The sequence below is a fragment of the Oncorhynchus mykiss genome, chromosome 28 (assembly GCF_013265735.2).
Source record: "Oncorhynchus mykiss isolate Arlee chromosome 28, USDA_OmykA_1.1, whole genome shotgun sequence".
NCBI classification, from domain to species: Eukaryota; Metazoa; Chordata; class Actinopteri; order Salmoniformes; family Salmonidae; genus Oncorhynchus; species Oncorhynchus mykiss.
This window is the reverse complement of record NC_048592.1, coordinates 8,059,426-8,080,036: the sequence shown is the minus strand read 5'-3', so window position 1 is coordinate 8,080,036 and position 20,611 is coordinate 8,059,426. Positions and strand designations below refer to the sequence as shown.

At 43.2% G+C, this 20,611-nt stretch overlaps 1 protein-coding gene across 4 annotated transcripts; it reads left to right on the top strand.

The window, feature by feature from the left end:
• The first annotated feature begins 13,335 nt into the window (after window positions 1-13,335).
• LOC110508444 (C2 calcium-dependent domain-containing protein 4C) lies at window positions 13,336-17,997 on the top strand. 4 transcript variants are annotated; one of them, XM_021588966.2, is made up of 3 exons: window positions 13,336-13,560; window positions 15,878-16,644; window positions 16,767-17,997. In XM_021588966.2, exons 2-3 carry the CDS (start codon window positions 15,907-15,909, stop codon window positions 17,334-17,336), a joined length of 1,308 nt encoding a protein of 435 aa, XP_021444641.2. In that variant the 5' UTR covers window positions 13,336-13,560; window positions 15,878-15,906; the 3' UTR covers window positions 17,337-17,997. The 4 variants fall into 4 exon arrangements, with proteins under 4 accessions (XP_021444641.2, XP_021444640.2, XP_036822857.1 ...); XM_021588965.2 differs by having other exon boundaries at window positions 13,336-13,643; XM_036966962.1 differs by lacking the exon at window positions 13,336-13,560 and adding an exon at window positions 15,473-15,620.
• The last annotated feature ends 2,614 nt before the right edge of the window (window positions 17,998-20,611 follow it).

Genomic DNA, 20,611 nt, shown 5'->3' with positions numbered 1-20,611 from the left:
TGAGGTATTCTAGGTCAGGTGACAAAAAGACTTGAGTTTCTGTATGTTATCACAATCACACCATGAGTAGTAAATCATGAAACAAACACCCCCGCATTTCTTCTTCCTAGAGAGTTCTTTATTCCTGTCTGCGCGATGTACTGAGAACCCAGTTGGCTGTATGGACGGGGACAATATATCCCAAGAGAGCCATGTTTCCAGGAAAGAGTATTTTACAATCCCTGAAGTCTCTCTGGAAGGACATCCTCCCCCTGAGCTTGTCTACTTTATTATCTAGACTAAACATTAGCGAGTAATATACTCGGAAGTGGTGGATGGAGTGCACGCCTCCTGAGTCGGACTAGAAGTCCACTCAAAATACCTCTTCTCCGCAGGCAGTGTTTTGGAACAGCCTCTGGAATAAAATAAATTGCCCTGGGGGGTACGAACAAAGGATCTAATTCGGGGAAAGTCGTATTCCTGGTCGTAATGCTGGTGAGTTACCGACGCTCTGATATCCAAAAGTTATTTCCGGCTGTACGTAATAACACAAGAAAAATTCTGGGCTAATAATGTAAGAAATAACAGACAAAAAAACAAAATACTGCAAAGTTGCTAAGGAGCAGAGCTGCCATATCTGTCAGCGCTATTTTACACCATCTTTAGCATCATCTTGTTTGTGGGTTGCTTTCATGATTGTGGTTTTATTTCCCAGTTTGGTGCATCTTTCAAAGGATTACCATGTTGATCGAATGAGTGTTAAGACTTGCACAAAGGGCTAAAGTTGGTTCTGAACGGTTAAGGCAAACAAATGGTACAGGGTGTGGATGCCAGAATGGCTCATCTGGAGGAGCCAGGAACTGCCAGAAGGCAGCAGCGGCGAGAGAGGAGGAAGGGCCCTGGTTGAGCAGAGGCAGCCGGAGGTGAGGCCGGGCCGGTGAGGGAGGAAGAGGAGATAGTGGCCGAGAAGGCAAGAGGAGTGACAAAGTGATGTTTTGTTTTGTCATTCATTTCTCCCAGAGGAAGGGGAGAGAGGAAGAGTTCGCAGTAAATGGGGCAAAGCCCAGGAGCTCCACGTCGGGGGAACCCAAAGACGGAACCATGACAATGAACCCTGGCGGTGAGACATCATGACGGGTAGGTCAGGTAGGTGAGGCGGGCTTGTGGCTAATGAAAATTTGATGCAGTTGAGCAAATTGGCATGATCACGGCTCTATGATCAAATATGGAGTTCCTTGCTAGTAGGCAACGTTCCAATATGGGACTTTCAACTCCAGGGCCGCGTTCCAATATGAATGTCGGTGCCCATGTATGGAGTTCTTGCTCTAAGGCTGCATTCCAATACAGAAGTCACGTTCCTTTTGTGGATTAGATGTGTTGTCTGAAGCTTAAAGCTCTCTACCCGAAATTGCGTTATAAACTACACTTAAATAACTGAAAATGAAAGACGCACTTCACTGTATTCTTTGTGTGAGAATGGTTTGAGATATTGAAGAGGGAACTGGTGTTGATTACAAATCCATAGCTACAATAGATGCAGTGTTCTGTCCTTACTCATTAGGGAAGCTTACACTGAACAGAGATAACTGGGAGAAACACACACCGTAACAGATGCCTAGAAGACGAATGGGGAAGACGGACACTAACTAGACGACTTCATTATGTCTGTCAAATCAACACAGCGACTGGAGAGAGAGAAGTAGGTACAGGAGGATAGAGAGAGACAATTAGACGGGATATGGGAGATAAAGATAATTATATTCCTCTGAAACCTCGGATAAAGTATATGACAGGCAGAGAAGTTATATTTCCTCAGTACAGCTTTCGGGTTGGTATGAATGTGTTTAAATATTTGAGCTTCACAGGTTTTCTGCTTGAGCTCTGGTTTGTCTGTGAATGAATTAAATAGATTTTTACAAGGATAAAGCAACTGCAGCAGGGGTTTTGTTCATGTAGATGTTGAGGGATCAGAATGGTTTAAGGCGGGGATATCGTCTTCTCCCATTGCTCCAATGCAATATCCAGCCCTGTCAATGAGGAGTCTCTTATAAAGGGAAGGTATCACAGACTGTACTAAATTTACCTTTAATGAATAGTATTAATGGCATTGTTTCATGAGCATTGCTTAAGAGCATTCCTATGTTTTTTATTTGACCTTTATTTAACTAGGCAAGTCAGTTAAGAACACATTCTTATTTTCAATGACAGCCTAGGAACAGTGTTCAGGGGCAGAATGACAGATTTGTACCTTGTCAGCTCAGGGATTTGAACGTGCAACCTTTTGGTTACTAGTCCAACACTCTAACCATTAGGCTACGCTGCCGCCCAGGGGTGTAGTATTTTCCAAGGCAATGAGAAGGGAGATATTGTATCAAATTATATTTGAAAGGGAATGGAAACATCCTTGACAGAGTTTATAGCTCCTTTATAGCCATGTGAAAACAAGTCCAGCTGGGAAGGGCCTGTAGGAAACAGAGGTGTATAACACACACACACACACACACACACACACACACACACACACACACACACACACACACACACACACTAGTAAATTAAGGATAGCTCAGTGCTGTGCTAGCAGAGCTGTGGTGATAAATCTGTACAGCCCAAAGCAAATACAGAAAACACACAGAATAAGTATGGACCCAGAGGAGATGTCTGGATGCGAGACAGTACTAAGGAGTCCGGAGCAGGGAAGGAACACTCAGTGTTCACCCATGTGGCAGCCTAAAGTCAAGACAACCCACTTGAAAAAGTAAACAGATCAGCATTCAATTGTGTCTGGTGTTCCAGTTGTCAACAAACTTTTAATTTTCTCTTGAAATAATCTACATGTTGATCTCTTTTAGATTTTTGGGTGAAGCCTGAGATTAATTAAACAAGTCCAAGGTTGTCTGCGTCGATGGCACACAAACACACAGAATGAGACAGAGCTGATCGTTAATTAACTAACTATGTAAACGCCAATGACAAGAACCACTATGTTGGCATAAAGTGATTCAGCCAACAAGATGATGTGTTGTGTTTTCTCTTAAATCTGGAATCCTTACTTGGTGAAACTGCCACATCTGTTTTGTGATATTGAAACAACAAAGAAGTTCCTGCAAACAGCGAACAACTTTTTTCCCTCTCAGACATCATTGCACACGTGATAGAACAGCAGAATATGTACTGCGGGCTCTTCTCTTTCTCCTTAGTTTCAGCAACAAAACAATAACAAAAGTGCTGGGAGCAAACAGTAGTGCAGTTTCCTCTAAGGCCGATTCAATCTTTAAGGTATAAAGCCTTAGATGTACACTACATGACCAAAAGTCTGTGGATGCCTGCTCGTCAAACATCTCATTCCAAAATCATGGGCATCAATATGGAGTTGGTCCCTCCTTTGCTGCTATAACAGCATCCACTCTTCTGGTAAGTGCCCAACAACTGTAGATGTTGGAACATTGCTGTGGGGACTTCCATTCAGCCACAATAGCATTAGTGAGGTCGGTCACTGATGTTGGGCGATTAAGGCCTGGCTCGGCTTCGGCATTACAATTCATCCCAAAGGTGTTTGATGGAGTTGAGGTGAGAGCTCTGTGCAGGCCAGTCAAGTTCTTCCACACTGATCACCACAAACCATTTCTGTATGGACCTCGCTTTGTGCACGAGGGCATTGTCATGCTGAAACCAGAAAGAGCCTTCCCCAAACTGTTGCCACAAAGTTGGAAGCACAGAATCATCCAGAATGTCATTGTATGCTGTAGCGTTAATATTTCCCTTCACTGGGACTAAGGGGCCCGAACCATGAAAAAACGCAGACCATTATTCCTCCTCCATCAAACTTTACAGTTGGCACAATGCACTGGGGCAGGTAGCGTTTTCCTGGTATCCGCCAAACCCAGATTTGTCTGTCGGACTGCCAGATGGTGAAGCGTGATTCATCACTCTAGAGAACACGTTTCATAGTACCGCCACTCCAGAGTCCAATGGCGGTGAGCTTTACACCTCTCCAGCCAACGCTTGGCAGAAATCTGACGAACTGACTTGTTCGAAAGGTGGCATCCTATGATGGTGTCATGTTGAAAGTCGCTGAGCTGTTCAGTAAGGCCATTCTACAGCAAATATTTGTCTATGGAGATTGCATGGCTGTGTGCTCGATTTTATAGACTTGTCAGCCACATGCGTGGCTGAAATGGCTGAATCCACTCATTTGAAGGGGTGTCCACATACTTTTGTGTGTATATATAGTGTAGATAGTAACCTATGGCCTGTGCTTCTGAAGTAAAAAGATAACTGGGTTGTTAATCTAAGGATTATGTTTATGCAGATACGGTGGACTGAATTTAGATGCTTTCTTATAAAGGCTGCACGGAGGAGTCCTGAAAGAAAATACCCCTGGAACATTTTGCCGGTCTTGTTTCACGAAGGAATGTAAACAAGCGCATCTGTGTGTGCGCTTGCCTGCATGCCCAAATACAGGTATGCGGGCACGTTTGTGTGTAAACGCTCTGTATCTGTGTGGATCTTACAAGAGACAGAGAGATCTATGGATGTGGCCACTAAACAAATTATAGAATTTCATAGATCCATCTTCTCTTTTGTTCTTTATCAAGGCATTTTCTCTCATCTGTCCCCAGCTCCAGTCCATGGTGCTCAGTGTGAGGCAGCAGTCGCCTCACAAACCCCTGGACTTTACATAGCAACAGGAGGTGAAAAAACAGTCCCTAATTGGCCACTTGTCCTGTACCTGTATGAGATTTATTTTATTTTTCTTCATGGTGAGACAGTTATTTCTTTATTTTTCCACTGAGTGAGAAAAGAGTTAGACGAGAAAGAGAATAATGAATAATCAGATTTTGGGGGGGGTGGAAGGATACAGCAAAGGGATACAGTTAGATGAAGAGGGAGACACACAGACAAGGGGGAGAGGTACAGAGAGAAGGTGGCGTGAAACAGAGGGGAGGACATGAGTCAGAGAGAGAGGGGCAGAGATATGGAAGGAGTGAGAAAGGGACAGATTAAAAAAGGGGAGACATGAAGGTACAGTATACTTTGAGTGGTTGTGCAGACTGTTGGGTAAGAGGGAGGGAAATAAGGAGGTTGAGAGGTGGGTAGGGAAGGATAAAGAGGTAGGGAGGGGGGCGGAATGGGAACAGCAGAGCATTGGAGTTCTAGTCATAGAACTCATTATAAATAGAAACAGACTTGTTCCCTCTCGGCTTTTCCTCCAATTAAAACAGACCGTGTGCCTTTGGAGGGCATGCAGCAGTTTAGCTCTGTAACCATTACATTACCCTGTGTTCTAAACCCAGCTAAACGGTGTGTGTTTGTGTGTGCGCACGTGCGTGCAGTACAGGGATAGGGTTAACCTGCATGGATTGCTGTTGTACATTAGTCATGAGAGGCCTGAGCAATGCTCTAACTTCAACCAAAACATTTTTTTTATTTTTTTATTTGTATAGTATGATTCAAATATTCAGAACATTCTCAAATGTTCTTTCCTTCCTGTATTCGGCTCCCTATTAGCTGTTTCTTTAGCAACTGAGGGGGAGAAATACACAAGATACAGTCTGTTACAATGACATAACGTAGACACAGACAGTGCACATGACTGTGAACGACGATGATGAGACAGCCTATAGTGAAGAGGTCAGTGACATCAACGTCAGCAAGACACAGGAGCTGATTGTGGATTACAGGAAACGGAGGGCTGAGCATGCCCCCATCCACATCGACGGGGCTGTAGTGGAGCGTGTCGAAATCTTCAAGTTCCTCGGTGTCCACATCACTAAAGAATTATCATGGCCTACACACACCAACACAGCCATGAAGAAGGCAGGAGGCTGAAAAGATTTGGCACGGGCCCTCAGATCGTCAAAAGGTTCTACAGCTGCACCATCGAGAGCATCCTGACTGGCTGCATCACTGCCTGGTATGGCAACTGCTCGGCATCCGATCGCAAGGCGCTTCAGAGGGTAGTGCGTATGGCCGAGTACATAACTGGAGCCGAGCTCCCTGCCATCCAGGACCTCTATACCAGGCAGTGTCAGAGGAAGGCCCTAAAAGTTGACAAAGACTCCAGCTACAAAAGTTATAGAATCTTTGCTACTGCACAGCAAACGGTATCGATGCACCAAGTCTGGAACAAAAGGGACCCTGAAAAGATTCTACCACCTATATAGCAGCCATACGACTGCTATATCGTTAAAACTCTCTGCGTTGACCCTTTTTGGTTCAACTCTTTTGCTGCTACTGTTTATCTATCCTGTTGCCTAGTCACTTTATCCCTACCTAGACTACATGACCAAAAATATGTGGACACCCCTTGAAATGAGTGGATTCGGCTATTTCAGTCACACCCGTTGCTGACGTGTATAAAATCAAGCATACATCTATGCAATCTCCATAGACAAACATTGGCAGTAAAATGGCCAGTACCGAAGAGCTAAGTGACTTTCAACATGGTACAGTCATTGGATTCCACCTTTCCAACAAGTCAGTTCGTCAAATTTCTGCCCTGCTAGAGCTCAACTATAAATGCTGTTATTGTAAAGTGGAAACGTCTAGGAGACTTTGTGGCAACAGTTTGGGGTAGGCCCTTTCCTGTTTCAGTATGACAATGCCCCGTGCACAAAGCGAGGTCCAATTATTTGTTGAGATCGGTGTGGAAGAACTTGACTGGCCAGCACAAAGCCCTGACCTCAACCCCATCAAACACCTTTGGGATATAATTAGAACTCTGACTACGAGCCAGGCCTAGTCGCCTAACGTCATTTCCCAAACTCACTAATGCTCTTGTGGCTGAATGGAAGCAAGTCCCCTACAGTAATGTTCCAACATCTAGTGGAAAGCCTTTCCAGACGAGTGGAGGCTGTTATAACAGCAAAGGGGAGAACAACTCCATATTAATGCCCCTGATTTCGGAATTAGATGTTCGGCAAGCAGGTGTCCAAATACTTTTGGTCATTTTGTGTATATGTACATACAGTATCTACCTAAATTACCACATACCCCTGCACATCAACTTAGTGTTGGTGCCCTCTGTATATAGTTATTTTAACTCATTGTGTATTCATTCCTTGTGTTATTATTTTTATTTCACTTTTTTCTCTCTGTATTGTAGAGAAGGGCCTGTAACAAAACATTTCACTATTAGTCTACGCCTTTTGTTTACAAAACATGTAACAAATAAGATTTTATTTTGACTTACCTCTAGTGAAACACAAAGCCATTATTAGTGACCTGCAAAAAAGAACAGCAATGCCCTACTGTTTATGTGACCATTCTCATACTTGGTAAGACCACTGTTGGTTTCACAACTGAAAGCCCCCCTGGTTGGATCAGGAGCCCTCCTCTGAATATTGGGTGGCCCCCTCTGTGTATAGGCTCCCTCTGTTTATCGGGGACCCCTCTGTGTATAGGCAGAGCACTGCTGACGTGGGCTATGTGAGTGACTGTCAGAGACTGACATAACAAGTGGGAAACTGCTGATGCACGACCCATTTTCAAAATTGCACCTTGTGTATTATGCTTTTCTAACTCTCAACAGTCAGTTGCGACACCAACTGGGTTCCCAAAAGTTTTGTTGTGGTTTTCATGGGAAGTTTTGTTATTGTTCTCTGAACAATTTGAGAACATGACTTTAAATAGAACCATGGGGAAACATGTAGGAAACATTATGCTGAAGTACTGAAATTCCCACAGAAGAACATTGTTTCTTAACATTCTTGGAAAAATTTGAGAACATGACTTCAAATAGAACCATGAGGAAATCTGTAGCAACCGTTATGCTGAATTACTGAAATTCCCACAGAAGAACGTTGTTTCTCAAAGGCCCAGTACAATAAAAAATATAGTTTCTCCTATGTTTTATATCATATTGTACAACAGCTGATGAAACTACCACTGTAAAAGTGTGAAAACATTTGATCAGTGTTATTTCCTGATAGTTGCTGGCTGAAAATGCAATCCACACAGGACCTTCTAATCAGCAGATTTGCATGAGCGGGAGTTTTTGGTTTCCATGGTGATATCATCATGCAGATTGGTTAATAGACCAATAACAAAGAGAGTTCCAAACCTCTCTGCCAAAAACAGCTAATTTTCAGTCTTCCCCTCCCCACTCAGACCACTCCTAGACAGTCTATAGCAAAATTCTTGCTTGGGAACTAGTATGCTAAAAAGGTACCATAGTTACAATCTGATGCCATTTTCAAAACAACTGGGAACTGGAAACTCGGAGATCTCAGACTTCAGTGGGTTCATTCCAACTCGGGGAACTCTGGGTTCTTTCTAGAGCCCGAATTCTCTGAACTGAAGATCACTGACGTCATGATTTGACATCAATGATCTTTGACCAGTTGTCTTGAAAAGCACAATAAGTGAGTCGAGTAAACTATCCCTTCACCTCATTTTCTTATAAGATCTTTGGTCTGCTAGACACTTATGTGATAACCAGAATGCATTGTATGATGTCAACAAACATAATGGCAAATAGCTTAGCATTAGCTTATCAACCTTGAAAAACCGTCAAAAAAGTATTTTACACACATCATATGTGTCCATTACAATCTATGTAAGAATTGGAATGTATGAATTGTTACCAGTACTTGAAAACGTGAATAAAACAGTAAATACATTATGCTCCATACAGTGCATGCGGTATGCTACAGTAGAAACGACAACACAATATACAGAAAATAAGGCACTTACTTTGATAGGAACACACACATGTTCAAAGTTATTATTTGTGCGGAAAACAACAATGAAGGCAATGCAGGTGCCAGCCAGAAAATGTGCCATGGGGAAAAGGTTATTTTTTTGAAAACTCAGTTTCGAACTTCAGTTTTACACACATAATAAGACAACACAATATGAATAATATGATATGCTTTACTAGAATGTGTTTTATTAAAAATAAAGAATAAGTATAAAGAGACCATAATTTAGACAAGTTAAATACAGTGGGAAGAAGGGTACAGAGGTTAAAGAGCAATACTGGAACTGAGTGGTCACCTCGCCATTGTTCCTGTAAACAGCCGAGGGATAGGGGTGTAGAAATGCAACCACTCACACATTCAGTGGCCACAGACATAGCCACAGACTGACCATCCACCAGACCAAAATTAAAGTTTACAATGCTTGTTTTCATTTTTTTCTTTATTTTTTACAATTACATTGTTTCCAAACAGAGCAAAACAAGTTATTTTTTAGTCTCTGACAGGGAAAGAGGAATAAGGCATCCACAAGTCAAATTCAATAAGAATCAATGGGCACCAATCTCAATGACCTCCCCGCAAAAAACACACAAAATAAATGCTCCTCCAAACAGCAAATCACAGGGGTGTTAAATACAGATTTATTTTGGTTTTAATAACAATGCCATCAGAGAGTGGATTTTATAAAGTAAAACTGGAATGGAGTCCAAGTCCAAAGTTTAGAGTATTTACATTTTGTTATATTTAACCTTTATTTAACTAGGCAAGTCCTTTAATTAAGAACAAATTTGTATTTACATTGACAGCCTACCCTGGCCAAATCCAGATGATGCTGGGCCAATTGTGTGCTGCCCTATGGAACTCTCAATCACACCCAGATGTGATATAGCCTGGATTTGAACCAGGGACTGTAGTGACACCACTTGCACTGAGATGCAGTACCTTAGACCACTGCACCACTCGGGTATTGCATTTTAAGAAAAAATCTAATTTCTGAGAACACAACACATCTCCCACCCAATAGTTATAATATCGGGGAACCGCCATCTTCCAGTTCTGTAGTATTAGCCGTCTAGCTAAAAGAGTTTTAAGCAACAGTGTCCAACTGAACTCTTGACAGAGGGCTGCCTATGGGCAGTACTCCAAAAAGTGCTTTTCCTGTAGCTGAGCAAAAGAGGCAAATGTATCGTCAAAGAATAATTGGGCCAGTGAAGAGGGGCCTAGTGAGTGCCAGATGTCAAAAGCCCCATCATTTAAAGATGGAGGAAATCAAATGTTCTGATTGGACCTGATAGGGAAAGCCTCTAAGGCTAAACGGAATTGATTCCAAATTTGAAGAGAATGCTTTACAATTGGGTTGACACACCTTTTGCCTCGGGACAGTGGGAGAGACGAGCACAACACAGAGGAAAGTGCAACAGGTTTACGTGATTCAGACTCGATCTGGATCCAGAGTGGTCTTGGGCCAATAGTATCAGTCTGTAGCCAGTACAAAAGGGCTCTGAAATTTGCAGCCCAATAGAATGTCTGAAATGTTGGTAGAGTAAAAACCACCCAATGCCTTAGGCTTCTGTAAATTATTTTCTACAAATCCACGGTACCTTGCTATGCCAAATAAAATACATGAATGCTTGGTTCAGTGAATTGAAAAAAGATTATGGAATAAAAATAGGTAAACATTGAAGTAAATATAAACATTTGGGCCACACATTCATTTTAATGACGTTAACCTTTCCAATAAGAGAAAGAGAGAGACTTCCAAAAAGTGTAAATATTTTCTTAGAGCAACTTTTTCCTTAAACAAATTGGAATATTTCCTTTAAAATCCCAAGTAGGGGAATTGATCCTGGACAATCCTAAACTGAATGCTTGTAAAAGAGCACCCCTACAGTATCGGTGGGTCCCCCGCGGGACAGTTGAGCTAATGTAGGCTAATGTGATTAGCATGAGCATAAGTAACAAGAACATTTCCTAGGACATAGACATATCTGATATTGGCAGAAAGCTTACATTCTTGTTAATCTAACTGCACTGTCCAATTTACAGTAGCTATTAATAAACCAATTAGACACATTTGGCCAGTCTTGATACAAAATGTTTGAACAGAAATGCAATGATTCAATGGATCAGTCTAAAACGTTGCACACGCACTGCTGCCATCTAGTGGCCAAAATCTAAATTGCGCCTGGGATGGAATAATACTTTATGGCCTTTCTCTTGCATTTTGAAGATGATGGTACAAAATACACAAAAACATGTTTTTTTCTTTGTATTATCTTTTACCAGACTAAATGTGTAACATTCTCCAATATTAATTTAAAATTTCCACAAACAAGTGTTTCCTTTCAAATGTATATGCATATCCTCACTTCAGGTCCTGAGCTACAGGCAGTTTGCTCTCCTAGCTGTTGTTGAGGAAATAGAGCAAGCACACTTTTGGTTATTTTGTTTGGAACACAACCCTGCATCCCTGCAATCACTCAATTACTGTTGTTTACTCAATCCAAAAATGGTCCATTTATAAATCGCAATCTGGGTGAGGTGGGCATCATTTGAAACCTTGTTCTATTGCCAACATGGCTAGCTAAGTTATAAAATATGATATTACAGTGTTAGGCATTCACAAAGCAATTCCGGGAAACACATCATTTTGGTGCGCACAGAAAGGAGTCATAAGTGCATTCAGTTGCGTGTGCCGCTGTGATAATATTTTTCTTCACAATATGCTCATTCTGTTCAGAACAACCCAGGGTATGACGCCATGTCATCTGGTAACTGTACATCAAACATAGTGATCCTAAACACTGACACTGTATATGACATGAGTTTTATGATGTGCAGTGCATATTTGTACTCACAGGTTTTTGGCTTGCTTGTATGATATCAAAGGGGTATTTATTATAATCAACATCTCATAAAAAAAACAATACAGTCTTCTTCATTTACAGCATTTTCCTCACTTCGACAACAAACACGTTCCCCAATTACTGGGAGGGATTGTCGCACGTGATCCTCAAGTTCACCACTCACGTTCCACACTAGTTGTTTACATTAAAGTAATAATTTAACATTTCAATAAATGTGTAATGTGTGATATGTCATTAAAAGTACAATGTTATTCAGTTGGAACATGAACATTTTAAGTAAGGTCAATATGAGGGTAAACATATTTCCAAAATGTACCTGCAGAAAAGGATGCTGTGTAATATGCAAATGTTTTTTGCATATACTTTTTGGAAAGTATATTTAAGTAAATTGTGTGGACATTTAAGTTAAATATGCCTTTTTGTTAAAGTATACTCGTGTATATTTTCTTGAGATGTGAAAAAGTGGAAGCAGAATCATTATCACTGTCATCTTTCTCTGTACTCTTCAGAGACCTCATTTAGAAACCGTGCATGCACATTTGCATTTTTTTTAGATGCATGCCAGCAAAGCCATGACAAAACATAACACTAAACAATACATTAATTGCACTATAACGGTGACAAACTATGCCCACAAACTGTTAGGGCCTACATAAAGCTGTCCCCGACAGCTGAGCTTTCCTTTCAGCACCATGGAGTGAATCAATACTACACCTGGCTATCAGCAGAGCCTTGTCTGTCAGCGAAACAGTGCATTCAGCCTTATTTAGTGCTTCCTTTTTACAATCCATAGCTGATATGGCTGAATTGCTTGAATAAATATGGTTTTTAATGACTCTTTTTTTTTTTTTTTTTTTTTGCAAACATTTCTAGCATGATGTTTTTGCTTTGTCATCATGGGGCATTGTGTGTAGATTAATGGTGGGGGGGGGGGGGAGCAATTTTAGAATAAGTCTGTAACGTAGCAAAGGGTGGAAAATGTCAAAGGGTCTGAAAACTTTCCGAATGCGTTGTATATCAACACTCTCCCACTGATCCTCCACATGCCATCGCAAACAATAGATTGGATTTATTTCCCCACAGCTCAAAGGGTCTACACCGCCAGGCATGTTCTCTCCAACAGCCCCATCATTGCCCATTTACTTATTGATGCAGCAATGGAAGCTGAGCTACAGTCTGTCTCCTCAGAGCCCAGGGAAAGTCTTACAGCTCTCCACGGTGCAACTCTGCCCATATACCATCTCATCTCCTTCCCCCAATAGCCCAGCAATACAGAGTAATCTACTGTAACAGAGGAGCCAGAATGTCACTCTAACTTCACCAAGGGACTGATCCATCAAGTTGTCACAGCCATAGACCACCACGAGCCCTGCTGGCAAAGAGGGGATGAAGGATTACATGGTGATGTCATCAACTCCAGGTTTTGCAGTAATTCTATTTCTATGGTCTATCTGCTCTGGGAGCCAAATGGAACACTACTTCCTCAGAAGCGAATGCAGCAAAGTATGGTGTGAATAAATGACCGTCAATTTTGCATGTCTCCTCCAGGAGGATCTCTGATCTGATTCACTGATGTCAGGCCCCTTTGATTTAATGGATAAACCCGTTAATGATAATGTTTGCAAATACAATGAGAACGTTTCTATAGACATATAGGAAGGAAACAACGATTTGCCCTTCGGTTAAAATCAAAACACGTAATTAGGCGTTAGATCCTATTTTGAGGAGGGTGCGTGGACAGCCTGGGCTCCTCCCATTGGCTTGTCGTCACCATGGAGAGCGCGGCAGCGGGCAGGGTCCATATGTAAACCAGACGTGGACTCATCAGAGCCCCAATTATTGTTTGTTTCCCCCACAGTTACTCTGTCTGACGGAAGGTAGGTTAGTTAGGCAACCCATGTGAAGCGAATCACGGAAAGTATTAAGGGGACAGGGACAGACGCATGTGAGCGACGTTGAACAATTTTCTATTTCTATCGGGAAGAGTGGTAGGGAAACACTTCAGGCCAACGGTGAGTTCCTGTGATCCAACAGGTCCTTCGTTTGTCTTGCAGCCTACCGGTCGGCTTATCGCCGCTTTTCGATCAGTGACACTGTGAGTCGGTCTGTGTCTATTTTACAAGTTGTTCTGCTGTCTGTGTCTATTTTACAAGTTGTTCTGCTATCAGGGACCGTCCCGCCTAAATCGAGGTATTATGTTTAGTGCGTAAAAGTTGTTCAACGGCGCATAATGTGAAATAGGCTACAAACGTAATGGTTACATCTTATCCTGGCTTATAGGCAACCGTGTACATTTCACTAGATATGCAAATGATTGCTTCCACCAAACAGAATCATTAAACAGATGCGCACAATACAGGCCATTACGCCGCTCTCGGATAGGTTATGCGCACTTATGCACACTTACTGGAAACTTCTCGTTAATGAAAGTCAGTGCCTGAAGGGGGAAAACATTCTAAACTAAACACTCTAAATGTACTTATTTTAAAACATGATTTGTTTAATGTTAAGGTATTTCAGAGACCTACACTATTTATAGCAAATAAACCTAAATTATTCATTCTTTATTTTATTTTATTACTTATTGTTATTTAGGACCGGATAAAATCAATAAAGTCTTATCATGTTCTCATTAGTCCACCTGGACCTATTAGCCCGAAACATTTTAATTAGACTGCATGATTTGCCAACAGCTCGCAGATACAGCGCGGGTAGGCTACCTATATTATGAGATTATTATGGACAAGAGCGGAATTATTTGTAATTGTCAAACGGCAGCCAAGCGTCGATCACTAGAATAAGATCCTGGATATTTATTGGAAAGGAGCTTCAAGCTCGTCACCTTGCATATTCACCACCCTGTGAAGTTCCTAACTTATCTGTAGCCTAATAAAGTGCATGCTTTCTAGAGTCGTAGTAGGAAGACCACACAACATATCATCACTTGACTTCAAGTTAACTTCGATATGATGATTATTATATAAATATTTGCGCATAAAGGAGTTTCCACCGCCATTTCTCTCATAATTAATTTTATAGACACAGAAAGATCCCACCATGTCGAACGAACAAATTGTCTGTTTGCGTTTATAAAATTGTACCGACATTTCATGTTTCCATGAGCCCGGTCTTGACTTTTTTTTCATGCGTCAGGTAATTCACCCGCATGAAATGGTTTTATGGAAACGTGGTTATTGATTACATTTTTTACACTATTTCAGCTGAAAAGCATCCCACTTAGCTTAAAAACAATGTTCCCCAGAGAATGTTCTCAGGGGACCATCATAAGACCTCCCAATGACTAGTAAAATGAAAGTACTGAGAATGTCCTAAAAAAGTTTTGACATGGTCCTCAGTGAAGTCCTGGTAACTTTTACAGGGAGCTACAAAAAAAGTCCCCCAGGGAACGTTTACGTGACATCCCCTTGACTAGCATGAAACGTCCCATTGTGGGCATTGAATGTCCCAGGGATAACGTCCTAACAGAACCAAATAGGAACCTATTTGTAATGTTACCTAATGGACATCAAAATGCCTTATTACTATATATGTAACGTTCTGAGTGTAGTGGGTGAGAAGTCAGGCGCAGGAAGCAGAGAGTTCAGGGTAGTGCTACTTTAATGCACAAAACGGGGAAGATAAGCCAACCCCACGAAAACACAGCGCGTATAACAAAACAAACGCCCCAAACACGGGGACTTAAACTGTCCAGCAAAACCCACGAAATGGGAAAACACGTAACTCACAGACGTGCACAAAAGTTACACAAAACAGAAGGTCACAATAATGAATCCCGCACAAAGAACCAGGCGGGCCGGCTGACTAATAAAGCCTCACTAATTATACCCAACTCAAAACAGGTGTCCTCAATAAACACATAAGGAGGGGGAGGAAAGAATCAGTGGCAGCTAGTAGACCGGCGAGCGCCACCCGAACGGGAAGGGGAGCCACCTTCGGTCGGAGTCGTGACAATATAACGTTATACTGAGACCAAACCGTGACCTGTACTGAACATTGTCTAATGGTCCCGAGGTTAATGCATGTTTTACGGCTCCTAGAATGTTCTCAGAACGTCAGTGGGGTAAGGTCTGGCCAAAACCCTTAAATGGACCTAATGAGAACGTTGCCTAATGTTGTTTTCGACTTACCCTGTTTGATAGGTTCATACTATTGAGAACCACCCACTTTTCCACATTTGCCTTTATGAACTCTCCCACTCTTATCTTTCTGTATGCACAGTTTGAATTACACGTTGACACAAGGGGATGTCGTTTCCTACCTACCTGTGACTGTATGACATCATCACGTTTTGTCCTTCTGTGTCTGCAGCTAGCTAACTTCAGGCTCTGGGGGGAAGCATGTGGCTCCTGGAGAAGTTCCGTGGTTCTCATGGCTGTCACTCTGCGTCATCGGGGGACAAGCAGCAGAACCAGACAGACCCCGTCTCCATTCACACCAACATCATCACCCCCGGTAAGATCCCCGACTTCTTCATCCCCCACAAACTCATCTGCTGCCCCCCAGAGACAGAGTCCCTCACGCCGGAGCCCCAGCCCCACTCCACCTTGCACCCCTACACCTCCGAGCACGCAATCTGCAGCCAGACCCAGGGCAGCTGCAACCTGAACCCCCGCAGCCCGCGCCTGCTCTCTCGTCTTGCCGAGGACACCCGCAACCTTTTGAGGGCCTCTAACCGCCACATCATCCAGATTAAGAGCACAGACGATCCAGGGAGCGGGGTAGGGGAGGGGGGAGACACCAACGCAGAGCCACAGTCCCAGACAGACATGTCCCTGCCTTACGTCCCCAAGGTCCAGACCTCGTATGGGTTCTCCACACTGGTGGAGAGCCCCCACAGCCACCGCAAGGAGTCCATCTTCCACAGAGACCCCAGCAGCCCCCATACCTCCCCGGGCTCCCAGAGACACAACCGGGGGGAGAACCACCTGACGCCCTCTGTCCCCAACCCCTACCGCTACTTCAGTGGGGGTGAGAGCGACACGTGCTCTTCGGCCGAGTCCTCCCCCATTACCTCCCCCCTCCTCACCCGCTCCGCCTCCCTCCTCCGATCCATCACACAGGAGACGCAGGCCAAGGTAAACAGTAAGGATGTTAACATCTAAGGATGATCACTTTAAGTACATGTTTTTAAAATACATTTAGCTCAGAATTTCGTGTATATGGCCCTATATTATATAATCATCCCTTCCCTTCACAGATTTTTTCTCCCTCTCAGGTATCTCGTGCCAAGCATACCCTGGCACGCCGCAGATCCCTGTCCACGAATGACTGCAGCTCGCCCGACACCAGCCCCAGCCTGCAGCGCCGCCGCCTGCGCTGCCCTCCCTCCCCTACCTTCCGCGGACGCAAGGGGACCGGCTCTGGGGGGGCGAGTTCAGACCTCCTCCAGCGTGAGCACTCGGTCAACCTCAACAAAGGTGGCACGCTGAGGCTCAGCACTCACTATGATGCCGAGACAGCCCGGCTGAGGGTCCGAGTGCTCGCCGCCGAGGACCTGTACGAGAAACAGACGGACGTGAAGAGCATCAACTGCTGCGTGTCTCTTTACCTGAACCCAGGCAAGCAGCAGAAGCAGAGGAGCACCATCATCAATAACAGCAGGAACCCCATGTTCAACGAGGACTTCTTCTTTGACGCAGTGCCGGCCGCCCAGGTCAAGAGCCTGGCCATGAAGATGAAGGTGGTGAACAAGGGAACCAGTCTGAAGAGAGATGTGCTGCTGGGGGAGAGGGAGGTGCTGCTGAGCGAGCTACTGCCAGGCATCTAGAGATTCAGGCTTTCTTTGGGTTCTGTTTGGATTGACTGCGATCGAACCCTGAGGTAGAGCTCTTTTTTTGAAATTGTGTCCCTTAGTGGAACTAGTTGGATTGGTCACCTTGGACACCCAGCACTGTAGCAAATCAGAGTGAGGAGGTGTGTGATGTGTGGGTGTGTGTATGTTTGTGTGTGTTTTAGGGTTGAATATTTTCCTGATGTTTTCCAAATGTTCAATCCCGAGAATAAATCCCTTTTCTACCAGGTAACCCAGTATTTCATGTCAAACCCGGAAGTGTCATTCAAAAGCATTATAAAGCATATAAATACACTATGTCTGGATTTGATTATAGCTTTGATCAACATGAAAATTCAAACCTGATGCTACCTGATCCTGATGGGCCATATATTAAATACATGTTATGAACCCTACATAAACAACATTTAAAATGCCCAAGCCCAAAAAGCCTAAATGATTGTGACATTATCTAATACATACAGGCTACTGCACCTTATGCACGACCGAAAACCATAAAAGCCCATAGATATAGCGAGCTAAATGCTCTCTTAGGTAAATACATGAAACTAGTTTCAGAAGCTAATCTTTTTGAGTTTGTACTGTAATATACTGTTATATGGACTTGAATTACGCACATCGTTCAAGACCATGATAAACCATGACATTGCTTTTTTTTAGGTTTTGTTTACTCGCACCAAAGAAAGTAAGTGAAAGTACAAATAAACAAAAAAAACTGTTATACTGTGTGAAGAAGAGTTTTGATGCCCAAAAGTGGCTTATATGAAAAATACACCACGAATATAAGTACAAAGCAAACTAAACGTTTGGTCAAACAGTTAAACAAAGCACGTTAATTATAATTGTGCATGATACACTAAGTATACTTGAAAAAACATGTTTGATTATGTGTGTGTGAGAGAGTTAGGCTACATGGAGGGGGTTACTGGGTAGTTTGGTTCATCAGGCTGACCCCCAGTGTTTGCTTGAAGTTATTGAGGGATGATGAGGTTTTGGTGATGTGAAGACAAGGTTATCGCAGTGTCTTGTGTTATATAGATGGATTTCAGAATTAACCTGAAATGATCTATTGAAGGGTTTAGGTGAACTGTCTAGGAAGTGTGATTATTTGTAGATGAAAGTGCATAATGGGCTTATTTTAATGTCGTAAATAGACAAGATATTGAGTTTCTAAAATAAAGGTGCAGATGGAGACAGGTAATTAGAGTTGGATGCTAAATGAGTGGTAAATGGCCTCCAGCGTGGCGCAGTGGTCGAAGGCACTGCATCGCAGTCCTGGGCTGTGTCGCAATTGGCCCAGCGCCGTCCGGTTTAGGGGAGGGTTTGGCCAGCTGGGATGTCCTTGTCCCATCACGCTCTAGTGACTCCTTATGGCGGGCTGGGCGCATGCACGCTGACTTCGGTCGCCAGCTTCTACGTTGTTTCCTCTGTCAATAAGCAGTGCGTCTTGGCGGGGTTGTGTTTCGGAGGATGCACGGCTCTCGACCCCTCGCCTCTCCCGAGTCCGTACGGGAGTTGCAGCGATGGGACAAGACTGTAACTACCAATTTGTGTAAAACGTTTTAAAAGTAAAAAAAAAAAAACATTAGTGGTAAATTAGACGTGCATTCAGTCTTTATATGACTGTAGCATAAACTATGCTGCAGCAAATGTAGACCTACCTGTCAAAATAAAAAAAGTTACCATGATGAGATAGATGCTAAGTCTACATACATTGTGAACTACGCTCGATACTGAGATGGGCGGTACAGTATGTCCCTACCCTGAGCGTTGATTCGTCATGCAGAGGCCGTAGAGAAGCCAGATTTAGACATAGCACATACAATAATTTAACAATTCTATTTCACTGCATGCTGTTCATTTACATTACCAGTCAAAACGTTGGATACACCTACTCATTCAAGGGTTTTTCTTTACTATTTTCTACATTGTAGAATAATAGTGAAGACATAACTATGAAATAACACATATGGAATCATGTAGTAACCAAACAAGTTGATCGTGTTTCTTGGCCCGAGCAAGTCTCTTCTTCTTGGTGTTCTTTAGTAGTGGTTTCTTTTCAGCAATTCGACAATGAAGGCCTGATTCACGCTGTCTCTTCAGAACAGTTGATGTTGAGATGTGTCTTGACATTTTACGGATTGACTGACCTTCATGTCTTAAAGTAACGATGGACAGTCATTTCTCTTTGCTTATATGGCAGGGTCTACAGGAAATCACGGACTACAAAAAGAAACCCAGCCACGTCACGGACACCGACGTCTTGCTTCAAGACAACCTAAATATCTTTTCCCGCTTTGAGGATAATACAGTACCACCGACACGGCCCGCTACCAAGGACTGCGGGCTCTCCTTCTCCGAGGCTGACGTGAGTAAGACATTAACCACCGCAAGGCTGCCGGACCTGTGCAATTGGCTCCTGGATTTCCTGACGGGCCGCCCCCAGGTGGTGAAGGTAGGAAACAACATCTCCACTTCGCTGATCCTCAACACTGGGGCCCCACAAGGGTGCGTGTTCAGCCCCCTCCTGTACTCCCTGTTCACCCATGACTGCGTGGCCATGCATGCCTCCAACTCAATCATGAAGTTTGCAGACAACACAACAGTAGTAGGCTTGATCACCATCAATGACGAGATCGCCTATAGGGAGGAGGTGAAGGCACTCGGAGTGTGGTGTCAGGAAAACAACCGCTCAATCAAAGTCAACAAAACAAAGGAGATGATCGGGGACTTCAGGAAACCTCAGGAGGCTGAAGAAATTTGGCTTGTTACCTGAAACCCTCACAAACTTTTACAGATGTACAATTAAGAGCATCCTACCGGGCTCTCCAGAGGGTGGTGCGGTGTGCACAATGGATCACTGGGGGCAAACTACCTGCCCTCCAGGACACCATCAGCACCTGTTGTCACAGGAAGGCCAAAAGATCATCAAGAACAACAACCACCTGAGCCACAGCCTGTTCACCCCGCTACTATCCAGAAGGTGAGGTTTCACAGGTGCATCAAAGCTGGGACAGAGAGACAAAAAAATAGCTTTTATCTCGAGGCCAACAGGCAGTTAAACATCCGTCACTAACACAGAGAGGCTGCTGCCTACATACAGATTTGAAATCATTGGCCACAGTCACTTTAATAATGCCACTTTAATAATGCCACTTTAATAATGCCACTTTAATAATGTTTACATATCTTTCATTACTCATCCCACATGTATACAGTGAGCACCATAATTCATTGGACAGTGACCATTT